General features: G+C 47.3%; 1 protein-coding gene across 6 annotated transcripts in view; it reads right to left on the reverse strand.

The window, feature by feature from the left end:
- The window catches only part of TJP1 (tight junction protein 1), a 212,428-nt gene that overhangs the window by 12,452 nt on the left and 183,806 nt on the right, over window positions 1-16,170 (reverse strand). For 4 of the 6 annotated variants that reach the window (XM_074354106.1, XM_074354105.1, XM_074354104.1 and 1 more), the window contains 12 exons: window positions 14,484-14,592; window positions 13,297-13,516; window positions 12,854-13,038; window positions 12,655-12,750; window positions 10,168-10,250; window positions 9,338-9,548; window positions 8,950-9,050; window positions 5,665-6,015; window positions 5,100-5,339; window positions 3,587-4,462; window positions 3,358-3,455; window positions 1,975-2,202 (listed from right to left, as the gene is read on the reverse strand). In XM_074354106.1, coding sequence (XP_074210207.1) covers window positions 1,975-2,202; window positions 3,358-3,455; window positions 3,587-4,462; window positions 5,100-5,339; window positions 5,665-6,015; window positions 8,950-9,050; window positions 9,338-9,548; window positions 10,168-10,250; window positions 12,655-12,750; window positions 12,854-13,038; window positions 13,297-13,516; window positions 14,484-14,592 — 2,798 coding nt within the window. The remainder of the gene's footprint in view (window positions 1-1,974; window positions 2,203-3,357; window positions 3,456-3,586; window positions 4,463-5,099; window positions 5,340-5,664; window positions 6,016-8,949; window positions 9,051-9,337; window positions 9,549-10,167; window positions 10,251-12,654; window positions 12,751-12,853; window positions 13,039-13,296; window positions 13,517-14,483; window positions 14,593-16,170) is intronic. The other 2 variants (XM_074354109.1, XM_074354107.1) reach the window with 1 other exon arrangement.

Below are 16,170 nucleotides of genomic sequence, written 5' to 3' on the forward strand. Positions count from 1 at the left end.
CTGAGTCCTGACTGAGCCCCGGACTCTCCCCTCCAGGCCTCTGGGCAGTCACACCTCCCAGCACAGCACAACTGGGAAGAGGCCTGACCTCATCCTACAGGGGAAGGAAGCACGTCCTCGCATCCGTCCAGTCACTCCTTCTCACTCCCCGTACGCTCACAACAGCAGGCAGTGAACTCAGACCGAGTCCTGAGCGAGTTCACAGATGTTATTATCTACTTCTCTCCGAGACAACGTATCTCCTGAAACCTCTAACCGCAACAAGGGCCCCTCCCTGAGCACGGGAGGAAAAGGAGGGCAGCCCGCACGCCCGGCGCGCACCCGCCAGGATGAGGCGGCGTTCACGACCCCGTCTGCAGGGCACACGTCACAGACACATCATTCAGTCTTTCTGGAAAAACCAATCAACACAAGCCCAAAAAGGCCTTGTCATCCCATCCCCTGGCAAAACTTCCAACTTACTTTTTAGATCTAAATGTATCCTTTTAAGGCCATATTCTCTCTACCAAGTATGTAAAAGGATAAATAAAATCTGTCTTTAAACTGGACCCTCCCCCGACAGGTCTAGCAGCCTCAGTGAAAGTGGCCGTGAAAGGGCACAGCCTCAGCCTCCCCAAGGCGGCTCCCCAGCTCCAGGGGCCTCTGTGGGGCAGGCCCTCAACACCAGTGTCAGAGTCTGTCTGCTTTTGTATTTCTCATAAACTGCTTTCTTCTGTAGACAAAGAATTAAATGGATGTCAGTGGGAAAAGGTCTTTAAATCTTCTCTTCAAATGATGTCTTAGGAACAAAGTTGTTTTTAAAAATAAGTTTTTAACATTAGAGGTTTTAAAGTGTATTCTAGAAGAGTTTTCTCTCCATAGCAAATGACAAACGCTAAGTTCAGAGAGTCCCGAGCATCTAACTCAGTAAAACCCTCATGCTTTTAAACTCAGAGACAGAAGTGATCTGTGGTGGCTTTGTAATGTCTCAGCTTGGCTGTGCTGAACTCCAGGCCTAGTTATCACTCAAACACTATTGCAGGTCCCAAGGGAAATGATCAAGACAGGCCCTTTGCAAGAGAACCGAGTGGCTTCCGTGAGCTCAGAAACGGCTCCAAACGTCCCCTCCTACCCTGCAGACTTAGGACTTGCTCAGCCAGGCCCCACAACTGCATAAACCAATTCCTCGTGATAAACTCACATCTGTTTTCATTCCTATGGGTTTGTTTTGTGGAAGCAGGAACCCACCTGTGCCCGTGCGGTTTGGCAGCCTACTCTCAGTACCACGTTTTCTGTCACTTGGGGCTCAACTAGGGAGGAAGAACCAGGAGACATGAACCCATGTGACAAAACCCATGAGAGAGAAAAACAATAAAAAACTCAAGAGACCAGTACACAGGAAGGAGCAGCACGGAACAGAGAGGACGGCCGGGAGTCACGGAACGCGGGTTCGGCCCTAGCTTTGACCCCGGCTGAGGTGCTCGCTGGATCTTGGTTTCCACACATCCACCCCTGGACCAGAAATCTCTGATGTCCCTTCAAGCTCAAATAATAAAGGCCAAGTCTTTTCTTGCCTTGGGGGAAAAGCCCAAGTCTTCAGTATCTTCCCTCAAACAACGTCGCTCCCCAGCATACTCCTGCTCTTATATTTGAAAAACAGAAACAAAAGACTGAAGAGAACCAGCACTGGGACTGCCGCACAGAAGGGAGACAGTTTCCTCTCTCCTACCTCAAAACCGTTTGATTTTCACAACTTTTCTAATGCAAAAGCTTTCTGTATCTGACACTAGAGCTTAAGGACAAAAAAGAATCGCATATCCCAGAGCTAGAAAGTACACACACGCTCATCTCGCAGCCCACGGAAACCGCGTCCTACATCCTTAGCCATTCTCCGTCTAAAGACACTGAACTTCGCGTGGTTCACTCCACTTGACGCAACTGAACCTCTGTGTTTCATCTCATTTTTAAAAGGTGAGTCTGAAAGAAAGAACTCACTTGGAAGAGTAACTGGGAAAATGTGGCGGGTTCTGAGTGTGAACGGGCTTGGCAGGCTCCGGGAGGTGGCCGGCAGCAGTGTGCGCGGAAGGCTTGCTCTCAAAGCTCCTTCGATCAAAGTAGGAGAGCTGCTTCCGGTAATACTCCTCGTCCTCCTCGGGGTCGTAGTGATTTGACCGAACAATGTCTTCAGGTGGCTTCATCTGAGGTTTCTGAGGTTCTGGGATCCTGAGAGACAATGAATGATAAATGGAGTAACTTCTTAGACGTTAACTTTACAAAGAAAATGGAACGTGTAAATCTCGCCAGACCTTTCATGGACTGTGACCGTTCAGATCTAGCTGAGCAGTGTGACAGCCAGGGCAGACACCCCAAATCCCACGTCCACACACACCAGACTCAGCAGGCATCCCTCTCTGCTCCCATGAGTTCACTAAACAGGGAGCGCTTCCTGATGTTCCTACAGCAATGTCAGCACCAAGTGAAAACCGAGAGAACCTGCGACCTTTCCACCAGGATCCACAAGCGACCCTTGTATAAGGAGAGAGCTCTACACAGGAGGCATGGGGGAAGAAGTGTGAATTAAGGCACTGTTACGTATGCTCTGCTAGTAAATTCCAGAAAAACTGCATCGGAAATGGATAAACTTATATAGATTTCACACCAAAAAGGGGGGCTAAGCTTTCAGTCATTACAAGTTTGTGTGGAATAGCTCATTTGCTGATGATACTGGCTAAAGGAAACACCACCATAGTTTGTTTTCACGAGAAGCACCAGACATCACTAAAACAAGAGGAAAACGTACACGTCAGACAGTCGTCCCTCTATGACGAGCACAGATGTGGACGGATGGAACAGTAGACAAAGACTATACTCAAACCCACCAGTGGCCTGGCAGCAGTGTGGCCGGGCTGCGGCTCAGCCCAGCGGGCCAGGGCCCCCGGCTCTCCTGGGGGTTAACTCCTGCAGCCTCAGCGCCTCTCCCACGTCTCCCGTGCTCACGGAAGGAAGGCTTATCAGTCTGTCTCCTCACCCTGAACAGTGACAATTTGCATGGCTGAAAGCACTTCTAGAACTAAAAAAATCCTCCAAATGTTAGGGCCTTAAACATTTTGTTTATGTCGTTTGCTGGGAAAATATGTTTTCAACAGATGTGTTTATTGAAGAAATAACAGATCTACTGCAGAGGGTGGAAAAAAGCTCTTCACTGTCTCTCTGGAGGAAGTGCCCTGTCACTAGGAGAGCTGATCGACTGTCCCAGGAGAGGCGAGAGCCTCTGCCTTTCCTCTGTCCCTCTCCTCTTTGGGAAGAGGCCTGATCGCCAACTCCAGGGATCCGATCGCTGGTCGGCTCCCTGCCACAGGCACCACATTGCATACCCACCTGTACAGTGTCTTGTCCTGTTCACTGAACTGGCTCTGAGGCGTGGCTTTTGGACCAGTGACGGGAGCACCTGGAGGTTTAGATGCTACCTCTGGAGGCTGCAGAGAAATCAGAAAGACATGCCTCAGGGACAGATCGTGACCCAACAGGCCTGGCTGGACGGGAGCGCCCAGAGTGCTGTCACCACCCGGCCTGCACCCAAGGCAGCAGGACACGGCCACGTGCTTACCTTGAAGCTGGAGGGTTGGGCCTCCTCCTTCTTGCTCTCCACTGACGCGGACCGCCTGTTCTCAAACATCCTCACTCTCGTGAGCACAGACTGCGGCTTCATCGCGGGGTCCTCTTCCTCTTCAGAGAGAACTGGGGGTGGAGGCAGTGGTTTGGTGTTTGCGGGTGGCGCTTCTGGCTTCTGCTGAGGGGCGGGGACCAGGGGTGGGATGACGGCAGCACCGTGGAGGGGCTCGTAGTGGCCCGCTTTGGAGGGAAGCCCTGGCGGCGGGCCTGGCTCGTAGCCCCGTGGGTACTGGTCAAAGTAGGGCTTGGGTTCAGCCGCCCTGGCGCCGGCAGCGGCGGGGTAGGGCTGCGCTTCTGGCCGGTACCGCCCGGGCCCGTCGTAGCCGGGGGCCGGCTGCTCCTCCTGCCGCAGGGCGGAGGCCCGGGAGGGTGGCTCGAAGCGTGCTCTGCCCTCATAGGGCAGTGGGGCCAGCTCCTCAAAGCGCGGGAAGTAGCCGCGTTCGGCGGGTTCTTCAGGGGGCGGCCTGGGGTCAAGGTCCCGCGGGTGCGGGCCGTCAAGGGCGGGCCGAGGCTGGCGCGGCTGCCTGTCATCGTAGTAGGCCCACTGCTCTTCGTAAGCAGGGACACGGTCCTCGTAGCGCAGGCGGGGGTCGTAGCTCCGCGGAAACTGCTCAGTGTAGCTGGAGGACTCGTATCTGTAGGTGGGCGGCTCAGGGTCTCTGCCGGCCTGTTTCTCCACGTATGGGCCTTGGGGCTCATAGCTCAGGTGGGGCTCCCTGTCTGGCCTCTGCCCGGGGGGAGCCACCGCCGGCGCCTTCAGAACAGGGTTCTGTCTCGTCATGTCCTCAGGGTAGGGGTCCTTCCTATACACCTGTAAAGAACACCCACATGTAAGGTCACAGGCTGGTCTCCCATTCTAGTTTACGTTAAGAGCCCAAACTACGCATGAATATGTAAAAATGATTATGTTCTACCATTTATTACCGGGACAGAAAGATTAGTGGAGGAAGCCAGCTTAAGTGAAAGCTCAAAATTTATAATGCAGGTAGGGGCTTTTATGTTTCAGCAAGTACTAAATGAAAAATGAGTTGAAGATAATCATTAAACTTAGAAGAAAATTAATGCACTGAACTGTTGATTTCGCTTGATTTGAACACTGAAAATAAAAATCATAAAGAAAATTTATGGACACCATAATTGACAAAACAAAGTTTACAATGGGTCTGAACTATGCACTAAGCAATTCTAGAGAATGGTGAAAACCAAAAGATAAAAACAATAAAAAATACCAAGTACAAATCCCACATAAAAGGCCTCCGTTTAAATGATCGGTGTACCACTGAAAGCCATGCAAACTACAGAACCGAGATGATCTGTGCTGATTTGAAAGCACAGCGCCGCATGAGCCCAGGGTGAGAGAGCAAAGGAGCACTTAGAGGGCAAAGCAAAAATGATCAGGTGCCAGATGGATGGAGAGCAACGAGTCAGTGCGCGCTGCACACGGGTACCTCTGCTGGGTCTACATGCGGCGACAATGACGGTTCTTGCGCTCTTAGCATTATGTGAGCTGCCTCTGTACTTGGTGCTCTTAAAGGATCGGCTTGTGCTGAGTGAGAGGCGGAGGGAGCAGGGACGGGCCCCTCCAGTCTGACGTGAGCTAGATTTACAGTGTGGTTAACGGCAGAGGCTGATGATGCTGGGTTTGTCTCAGGCGAAAGGTAAGGGCCTGGAGAGGAGGCTTCTGCTTTCTGTGAAGTGTTTAAAATATTTCAAATGTAGTGTTTCTGCTCACTGCTGACTCCCCACTGCCATTTTTGGTGGTTGACAGACATACAGCTCAAGTGTGCTGAACCACACAACTAGGACCTCATGCCCTGAATTTAAGAAAACTTCAGTATACTGCTATGTAAGTGAGCACACAAAGTTTAGATTAAGTCCTCGGTATTCTCAAACTGAAATTAAAGGTTAATTCTTAGTCTGGAGAAAGGACAATACATTCTTGAACTCAGTCAGCACATCTTAGAATTTCATAATGCACCTCTACCTACAGAACGTTGAATGCTTGCTGCTTACCTGTTGAGAGGCTGTTTTAAATCCAGGGGAGTCTATTCTATGAACTGGCTGAGGCTGCGCTTGTGGTGAGTAAGGAGGGTAAGTTTGGTTCTCGTGATGCATCCCCGAGGAGTCCTCTCTCACAGGCTCAGAGGACCGTGTGATGGCAGACTCCGGGGGAGTCCCCGCCTCATCGTTAAGAGTTTCATCTAGTTCTTGATCAGTGTAGGCCCCGCCTTCTGTGTCTGTGTCTTCATAGTCAGAGGTGTGTCTACTGTCCGTGCTATACATTGAGTACTCACTACCTGGGGCTGACAGGTAGGACAGACGATCGTCATGCAAATCAAGGTCATCGCTTGTAGCACCGTCCGCCTGGGGCAAATAAAAGTAAATTGACAATTTTATTCAGCAGTTCTTGAAGAGATGGCCTTTATTTCACAAGGGAGATTGAAAAGGACACTTTTCTTGGGAGAAATCACATCTGTTCTTGAAACTTCTGGTGAGCAAAGTCAAGGTGACTGCGCAGGCACACATGCAGACACACAGCATCCTCTGAGACCTGGCGGGCACAGCTGGATGAGGTCGGCCACGATGAATTGGACTCCGGAGCCTAGCCCGGAAGACAAGGAAGGGACCCTGGTGGCAGAGGGGTCGGTGGAGCCTGGCTAGTCACGAGCCTGTCGGCCCAGAGCCAGGGAAAGAGGAGAACACTGACAAACCTGCTCCCGGAGACAGACAAACTGACTGACAGAATAGCGCATGTGAGAATAACCACGAAAATTAACACCACTGCTCAAGCTGAGTAGGAACCAATCACTATCTCTACAGTATAGGAAACAACTAATAAACAAAGCGGTATTTGGGCCAAGAGCCTTTACAAAACACAACAGAAAAGTGTCACCTATGTGCTGGTTGTCTTATTAAATTAAGAATTTTTAAAAAGTATTTTTGACAGATGTAGCATCCAGTGGATGGGAGAAGTGCAGTTAGGACTGTCTTTCACAATGAATTAAGAGCTGAGGTAGCTTTCAGTCGGCACTGACCACCTTCTGAGTTGATCAGAAAGAAAATGAGCAGCATTTGAGGGGAAGAGACCACAGAGCTGCAGTCAACAGCTGTCACTGGACACAAACCTGAAACTCGTGCCTGGACTGGATTAAACAAAAGAGTCCCCGAAGACCCTGCCCGGACCCTGGGCCAGAAGGCACGAGAGCTTAAGGACAAACACAAGGTTCAAGGTGCCTGAACCGAGCGCCTCGCTTGCTCTTTAAAGAGCCCACCCCTGAGCACAGCCTCCTGGGTGGGACGGACCGGCCTCCCGGATGGGAAGGAGTGGCTTCCCGGGGATTCTGGCTTCCAGTGGAGCCACCTGCAGGTTGGGACACCGAGAATCCTGGGGCTCTGTTCTGTGTTATGGCAAAGTCTCCTGCTGAAACCTCAACGGCTTCTACGCTGATCTTTAACTATAATCCAGTAGCCAGCCAGGGAAACGCTGAAGGCCTTGGGGAGGAATAACCTGGAACTCACGACTACGGAGCCTTTGCAAAAGTGCGAGCTGTGGAAGTGAGCGAGAACCAGGGTTGCTTAGAACCAGGAATGACGAATGCCTGCATGTTAAGAAAGCCTCAGGATGGCTGTTCTTGGTTTGGTAGGCAGCATACAAGGCTGTATCAGATGCTGCAAAAGGAACTCTTCCTAGCAACTCGATCCCAAGTACTTAGCTCAGGGAAGTCAATGTGAAATGAAGTGGTTTTACTTTAAGAATCTATCTGGATAAAATAAATCTGAATGGAAGGAGCGGGCATAAATCAAACTTGATTTAAACTGGAGTAACTTTTTCTGATTTAAACAAGTTCATCAATCTATTCTAATAGTAAATGACCTATTAATAAAATTAATTAAAATGACGTATTAAAATTAATTTAAATGACCTATTTTCCTTACATAGAAAGTTGGGAGAATTAGACCTTTATTTTAAAATCCAAGCAAAGAAAGGAAGCACACAATATCACGAGGAAAAATCATAGAAAATTAAGTTTTGTGGATTAAAAAAAAAACTCTCAGATAAGTAGAAAGGTACACTTTGTACATTCATAAACTAGTATTATTTCAAGAATCACCAGTGAAAGCTCTTAACATTCCACCTGTTAAAGGCTGCTACCAGAATTGTGTTTTATAGAAGATGAGTACGGACAGGACTGTAATCCTTGTCAATCAAATGCCATGAAACTGAGAATCAGGAACAGTGTGTGGGTGTACGATGGTGTGTCGGTCTACCCCACCAGGACTTGTGTACCACGTGTCCCAGCTGACACGTCAGGTATGCTAGTGGTCTGATGAGCTCACATGCAGCAGCCACCCCCAGCACGGCTGTGACGCGCAACGGCGGGGGACAGTGGTCACCAGCCCTCAAGGTCAGCACTGTCACCCTGCCCCAGGTGGAGGGCGCGCGTGGCCTGCTAAGGGCACGGAGCATGCACTGCGCAGCCCTGCAGCCACAGCCAGGCAGAAGGGAAGACGGGCCATGCGGGGGCAAAACACAACAAAAATCCAGCTCACAAGGAGACAGAAAAAGCAAAGTAAAAACACACAGATGTTCTCCACCTTGCCTAGACTTTACAGTGATCTGTAAGGTAAACGACATGAAAAACGAAAGATTCTTTCCACTGTATACTTTGAGAAAATTAACTCTCCCAACAAAACAGGCAGGCTTTTCCCACCAAGGACTGCTACAAAACCAGAAAGGCTGACAACACAAAGTAGTCCTTTTGAAGCTGGCCATTTGGATGGATATAAAGTCAAAGTTCAAAGCCAAAAGGACATGCTGTGTTGTCTAACATTTTCAGTATGTTGTAAGAACGTTTACGGGGGCTTAGGTAGGGCTCAGAGAAATGTCTGCTACTCCACCGCAGGCAGGGCCTGCGCTGAGCTGGGGGGACCACGCTGCTCAAGGGGAGACAGTCTGTGGTCCAGTCTCCCCACCCATCACTGCCTTCAGAGAGCCTGTTCCTCCGGGCAAGTCCTGAGTCCCCTGTGCTGAGGACAGCACTCTGGGGACCACACATCGAGCCCACCCAACTCCCCTCGTTTTCTGAGAGAATACCACTCAAATGGGAATTCCGTGGGGAGGGAAATTTCAGAATCGCTTATTATCAAAAACAACATTCAAAACCCTACACACAGATTATAAAAACCTAAAAGCTAACTCCCAAAAGGACTCTCTGTGTGTTCATCCAATTAGAAAACAATGGAGACTCCAAGGCATCTCTGACAAGTTACATAATTTATTGAAAGGAAATGGCTCACCTTCCCCTCTGAAACCCACACCAACTGGTTCTGCTGCTGCTGAATCGCTTCTTTCAATGCTCCGTACCAGCCGTCATTCATGGAGTTTAAGTTAATTGTAGCTGAAAAACAGAGCAGCATTGTGGCGTGGTTAGAACCGTCCATTCAACCTGCCTAGCGGTCAATCACCTTTACTGAGTTATCTGAAAGATGGTCCTGGAGGGTAGACACACCCTTTGGAATGTCCACTTTGGCCCTGGACATTTCTTCTCATCAACAGCAGCTGCTAAAACAATAACCACTCCAGGCAAAGGTCATGTCAGTTTTAATATCTGGACCACACAGCATCTCTGTCTACAGGCTGTTGCACAGATACTTCAAGCTGAAAGAAAGCCTTTGACACACTCACTTGTGAAAAGATGGTGATTGTTTTTACGAAGTTTATGAGACCGCTCATACAACTTCCGGGCACTCTTGCGTGATTCAGGACACAACCTCATCCGCATCGTCTTCACACCCTGCTTGGAGTCAGGGTTGAGGAACACCACAATCGGATACCACTGGGCGTAGTTCAGACGATCAACCGCATTCGGTGTCACATCTAATAAAGCGTGTTTGTCCTGGAGACACAAACAAGAAAACAAACAAGGGGACGAGACACAGCTAACTCAGGAGCACCACCTTCAGAAAGTCACATCCAAGACTGTGTTCCCACAGTGACGGACCTTTAACTATGCTCTGAGATGTCTCAGGGGCACATGTCAGGAAAATGTGTACATAGAAGTTAACTCAATATAATTTCCAGCCCAATTAAAACAAAAGAAAATTCAGCCAGCTCGCTTTTAAGACAGCCTCAATCCTTGCAAGCTGACAGTGAAAGTAAGTGTAACAACTTAACGTTCCTGACGTGACCTTGTGAATAAGAACACGTTCCCCATCGAGTACACATCAAAGTGCAACCTGAGCGGGAGTGAAGCGGTATCAGCAGTCTTACTACAGCTGAACACTGCAGACTGTTTTGTGGTGATGAAGGATCACCCTCTAAGGCTTGCGATACTAGTCCCTTGAAAATGATTATTATAATTATACTCTTTCAGTAAGGGCTTAACTTTCTTATGGTTATACCGGTAATAATTTTAGAAAAACTATCTTCTACTTTCAATTTAACCAAACCCCATCCCACTGAGAAACAAAACACTCACAGCTTACAATGAAACAGGTCAGTTTTCAATCACTTACTTGATCTATTATTTGCTTTATTGTATGAAGGCGAATGATACCAGAGCTGCGCTGGTCAGTTCCAGCATCGCGGGGTTCACTTTCTATTCAGGATGCCGGGACAAAAACAAAACATCAGTTTCCATGGTTAGATCAATGCTGAACCACGAGGCACTAACAATATGCTGGGCCCGTGATGCTGAGCTGTGGGGCCGCCATGGACCCCAGGGCCTGTTTAGCAGCACCTCAGGCCTCCATCCAGCAGAGGTCAGCAGCCTCCCCCACCTCCCTTTTGCTCCCATTTTGATGAAAACATCCCCTACGGGTCAGAATCGCTGGGTGTCACCACTGGGTGAGACCACCTGGGACTAGAGGGAGGGGAGTGAGGCACCTGCCTCAGGTGCAAAATGTAATGGGGTCCCCAAAACCTCAGCAGTCAAGGAATACTTCGATGAAGTATGTTCAAAAAAATCAAAATCAGCAATTCACAAAGAACAACATGTTAAATAGAATCAGAACCAAAATTTTAAACAGAAACAGTAAGTGGAACTTGAGTAAGTTACTGAAGACTCACTCGGTCAAGAGAAACTGTCAACTATGGCATTTTGCTCAACTGAAAATGAGGTTAAAAAGAAGTGGATTTAAAAAATAATACTGATGAACTTGCTACTATTAAAGCCAGGAAAGGAAATTGTAAACTGTGTGTTTGGTCTAGGTAACGTATTTAAACTTTAAAAATGTGACTTTTAATATTTTTCAGAAATTTTCCAACTGTTTTAATGTTTTGGAAAAAAACAGCCGTTAAAAAAACATAAGAACATGTATTCAGGGATATCCATTTTTTCTTTTGCTCCCATACGGCTGGGCTAGGCGTCACTGTAAACCTCTCAGTGGTGCCCCACCCGGACCTAAGGGCCGGCCCCCGACTCACCACAGCAACAACACTCAGCAGACTGGGAGGAGTTCTGGGCTAGAGACCAAGAGGAGGGGACCTGGGAGCAGAGAAGGCTGTGACCCTGTAACTGCAAGACAGCCTGCGACTTCCTGCTGGCTCCCTGTCCCTCCATCCTGGTGTGTAACGTGCCAAAGGTTGCTGAGGCTGATCTCTAACCATGGATCTCAGGGGTCTAACTGCCATGAAGCGTTTCACTAAAGAGGCACAGCAATGTTTGTGTGCTGGTCACAAGGAAATCTAGAAAGGAAGGTTCGAGCTCTGTCTGTTTCAGATCAGACAAAGGCAGAGATTTGCAAGACAAAAGTCATACCGAGTGACTCAGTGAATGATCTGAGAATGAGACAATCATGAGATAAAGCAGGGCAAAATGTCAAATCTGGTGGACACAGCAACACACGAGAGGGATCGACTGGGAGTTTTGGTTGGAGAAAATGGAACTAGATCCTAAACCCGCAACAGAAGTCACACATCGTAGCCAGAAAACTCATGTCCCATGTTCCTTCCTTCCTGTCTCTGGGAATTGTGTATAACAAGATCATCCTAAATATGGAAAAGCTCTATATATTCTCGACTATTTAAATTCTCTGGGAAATAAGGCAATGTACACACAAGCAAACAAAATATGGACAGGCTTCTGCATTCTTTGTTTCAGTAAAACAAATTTGAAACAAACTATACAAACAACTGAAGGCCAACCAACCACAAGCTGAATGTAGAATAAAATGACGACACAATGTCTATTAAGAAGGAAAATGGGGTATGAACTTTTCTAATCAGTGTAATAAAACTTCACAGAAGTATGTTTACAAAGGGTGGAGAAAACACAGCAGGTAAAACGTAGGGTGATGATATTTTCTCACTTTTCAAAATACAGAATGAAATTTTTCTAATTAGAAAAAAAAAGCTTACATTTCTATAGATAACTTAAAGCAAGCCGAAGTGGTCATAACTATGTCTGCATATTTAAACTACCACAGTAGCTAAATTAGTGGGAGAATCTGCAAGCAAAGTCCATAAGGCACTGAAAGCACCACGCCCTCAGGACTCACACTTCACACTAACTCACTGAAGGTGTCTGCGGTGCCTGAGCGTGAGTCATGCTTCTATTTCTCTTTTATACACTGGAGCATTTCTGTTCACTTCATGACTGAAAGCCCTGGACTGGAGCAGGAAGAGCTGGGGTCGAAGCCAAGTACACGGCTCACTGGCTGGGAGTCGCCGGGACTGACCACGACGAGGGTCCCAGTACCAGCAGCCAAGGGCTCAGCAGTGACACTCTAACACCTGCCCCGTGTGATGCCGTCAGGATCAACCAGACTGTGCGCTAAGCGGTTTTCTTATGAAACCCAGAGACTCGTAAGTGGTAATGCTTCTCCTTATTAGAGAAAAGTGGCAGAGCCAGGGTGCAGCCACTCAGGTTTCCCTCCAAATTAAATTTTCACTTGCGAAAAGCTTTACTTCTATTCAGTGAGTGGATCAGACCCATCCTTTAGAGCAGTAACTAGTAAACTATGCCCTCAACTTCATCTCAAGTCAGTACTGAGGATACTTACTCGCGATCTGATAAATCTCTGGCTCTTCTCTTGCCAGCTTTTCTCTGGCCACATCAGCTATTGGTCCAAAGATGGTCACAGGCCTCAGGAACCCAGCTGGGGAGACATTCAAATGAAAACCAGCATAGTTCACACTTTCTCTTTCTTAAGGCATATTGGCATCAAAAGGTGTTAGGTTAGTCTGTAGAAAATAAACCACCTTCTCGAAGAACGACTCTTTCATACGCTGGAAACTTGGTCTGAACTGGCTGGGCTGACAAATCTTCTCTGCTCTTTCGAAGATTTCTCTTGGAGCTACGAAGGCCTCGGAACCTCCAGAAGTCAGCTCGGTCTCCGCCTGCTGTTTTTGGAAGTGTGTACTGTACACTGGCCAACTGTTCAGCTCTGGACAAGAAAAGATAAAAATAAATAAGGGTATTTTAAAAACAAAACAAAAACTTCCAATGGAACGAAATGTCAAAACACTAGACAGAACTTCATTCAGCTGAAATCTTAATGGTTAAGGAGTTTGTACAATGACATCAGTTACAGATACGGCAAACAACAAAAACTGATTTTTGGCATTACCAAAATTTCCCAGTGGTACTGAAATCTTGTCATCGTTTACTTAATTTTTTCTGAGAGGTATCCAAACATTCTTACCTGTTCTTATTAGGGATGATGCCTCGTTCGACCTCCTTATGATTTTTGCCAATTCGAATAGCAAGCCAAGAGCCCAGTTTCCCATTGTACAAGGTATCCACAACACGGAACACCTCTCCTTTGTTAAAACTAAGTCCATAGGGAGATTCCTTTTCATATTCAAAGTGGGTTCGAATATAGAAAGAATCTCCTACATCTGATTCTACGATGCGACGATAAACTACAAAGAATCAAAACAAAACCAGTGTCAGTGACTAGTGGGATAAGAAATTAACCTGAAGAAAATCCATTATGTGAAGATGCTGCTGATAATATTAACAAGAACAAGAACAACGGTACAACCAACGCTGACTGCTCACTGATTACTCAAGTGCTCTCCCATGTGTGTCGAGTCATCTCACAGAATGCGACACTCAGCATGTCCATCCTGCAGAGGAGGGAAGTGATGCGGACACAGATGAAGCCACATGTCCAGAACCACACGTGCTTCCCATTTAAATCCTTAAACTTAATGTGGCTGCAAACTTTACAGAAGGCCCCGTTTTTCCAAACAAGCGGCTCTCAGATGAGGGCGACTCTGCCCCCCACGGGAGGGCTGCACTACCTGGAGGCATCTTTGCTGGCTGCAACGGCGTGTGTTGGGAGGAGGGTGTGTGTGCTACTGACACCTGGTGAGCAGAGGCCAGAGGTGCCTTTAAACATCCTGAAATACATGCGACAGCCTTTACAACACAGAGTTCTTTGGTTCAAAACATCAATAGTGCCAAGTGTGAGAAACCCTGTTCTAAATGAAGTGTATCTGCCTTATCACAGAGAAAATGAGGCACTCTCCTGAGTTAACCTAACAAACACCAGAGTATACTGCTTAGAAAACACCAGCACAGAATTCAGAAGCTGCCCATTTACAGTTTTGTGTGGCCCAGTACAGGATGCTTCCGTGCCTTGTAGAAGGGTTGATGGCATTCCACTTTGACGAGAACGCCAGAAAAGGGGTGGTCCCATTACTGCTCTGTGCTAAGGAGCACAGTGTAAGACAAATGACAAAATAAACAAACTCCCTCTGAGATGAACAAATTCATTTATCACTCAACTTTGAGTGATTTATTGAAAACACTGAAATCAGAATTCCTCTGTAAGTCCTCAAACATCCCCAGGTTTATTTTCTCAGGTTTCTGACAGTATCTCACCATCCTTCTTTTTCTGAGCCAGTATGGTCACTTCTTCTCCTTTTGGGAGGTCAAGGAGGAAAAGGACGGCTTCTTCTCTTATGATATTTGTGAAGTCTACATTGTTTACCTGTTAAAATACATTTCACAGATCACTCTTGGCCATATTTTCAGATTATAAAAAGACTGGTCTATACAGGAAACAAATAGTCACAGAGTTTACCCAATTTGAAAATACCACATCTACAAAGGTAAAAGTTTTTATTTTACTTTGGAGAAAAGAATATACTCTAATTTAAAATAAGCAGAAACCAAGTAAGTAGAGCGAATGAAGGTGTAAATTCATTGAAAGAGTAGTCACAATGCATCCTGACATTAGAGATCGTGCAAGGTAAAACTTTAGACCAAAAAAGACAATTTCTAATTCCAATTATTTATTATAATTGTAAAATCTCCAGATCTAAATTCTTAAATTATAAGTTCTGTGGATGTACAATAGAGCCCTACATTTTCCTAGTCTCTGAAAAAGAAATCAAAAGAAAGTGAGAAATGGAAAATAAAAAGAAATGGCGCGCACACTGTGCCATCCCTCTCAGGGCATCGGTACGAGGCAGGCTCCGCGTCTGCCAAGTCAGTATTTACACGAGATGCTCCTAAGGACCAAAATGTACTCATCACAGTATCATCAGTGACTGAGTGCGGGGTTTCTTCTTTTTATCTCTGGAGAGTTTCCACATTAAAAAAATTTCAACATGGATTGCATTTATGTTACAAAACAAAAATAAACTATTAAGAAATATGGCTCAGATGACATGTGCCCTGATTACATCAAGCAGGATATAAGGTGGGTGAGAGAACAGGTCTGTTTAAGTACATATGCTGTGTCAATCTGAGGACCACCAAGAAGAACCACAGCACAGTGTCAGGTGGGAATCAGTCCGACACGCTGGCCCACTGGGTCCGAGGGGAAGGAGCAGGGTGAAGAGGCCCCAGGCAGCCGCCGCGGGAGCTCATAAAGCTCACAGGGAGAAGGTTCTGATGTGGGCTGCTGCCCTGAGTGCCCAAGCCCAAGACGGGGGCTGTGCAGCAAGAGAGAAGAGGGGCCCGCAGACATCTCCCAGGTTTTAGGAAAAATGATTAAAGAAGACAGGAAAAGAATCAAAAAGATCAGAGGAGGAACAGAATGGCAGCGTGATGGAATCCAAGGAAGAAAGCACTTTGAAAGGGATCCCGTGAGGGCAACACCAGCAAGCACTGGAGGAGGATGTGGGCTGAAGGGGAGGTGCGCTCAGCGACGCGCACACGGTGGTGTGTGGAAGCCGGCTGACTGCACCGCTTCACGACATGAAGACTTAGAAGAAAGCGGGGAGGGGCCCCACCACACCTCCTTCAACACGCGCAACAGCAACAGTAGAGGAACAGGACAGTGGAAGTCAGACGAAGAAGCAGAGGACAGGCAGAGAGAAACCATGACCAGAGTGGCAAAATTCTGGAGGAGGAGAATGAACTTGGAGGCAGGCATGAGGCAGCCGGATGCAGAGGAGACCAGAGCAGGGGCAACGATGATGACGCGGGGGGCAGGGGTGGGAGCTCATACCTGACACACCTCACCTTCTTGATAAGGTGGGACAGAGTGTATGTATCTGGCGGGAAGGGTGGATATTTCAGAAAGAGAAGACATAAATAAAGATGGTACTATGTTACCAGG

This window comes from Camelus bactrianus, chromosome 27 (assembly GCF_048773025.1).
Source record: "Camelus bactrianus isolate YW-2024 breed Bactrian camel chromosome 27, ASM4877302v1, whole genome shotgun sequence".
NCBI lineage: Eukaryota > Metazoa > Chordata > Mammalia > Artiodactyla > Camelidae > Camelus > Camelus bactrianus.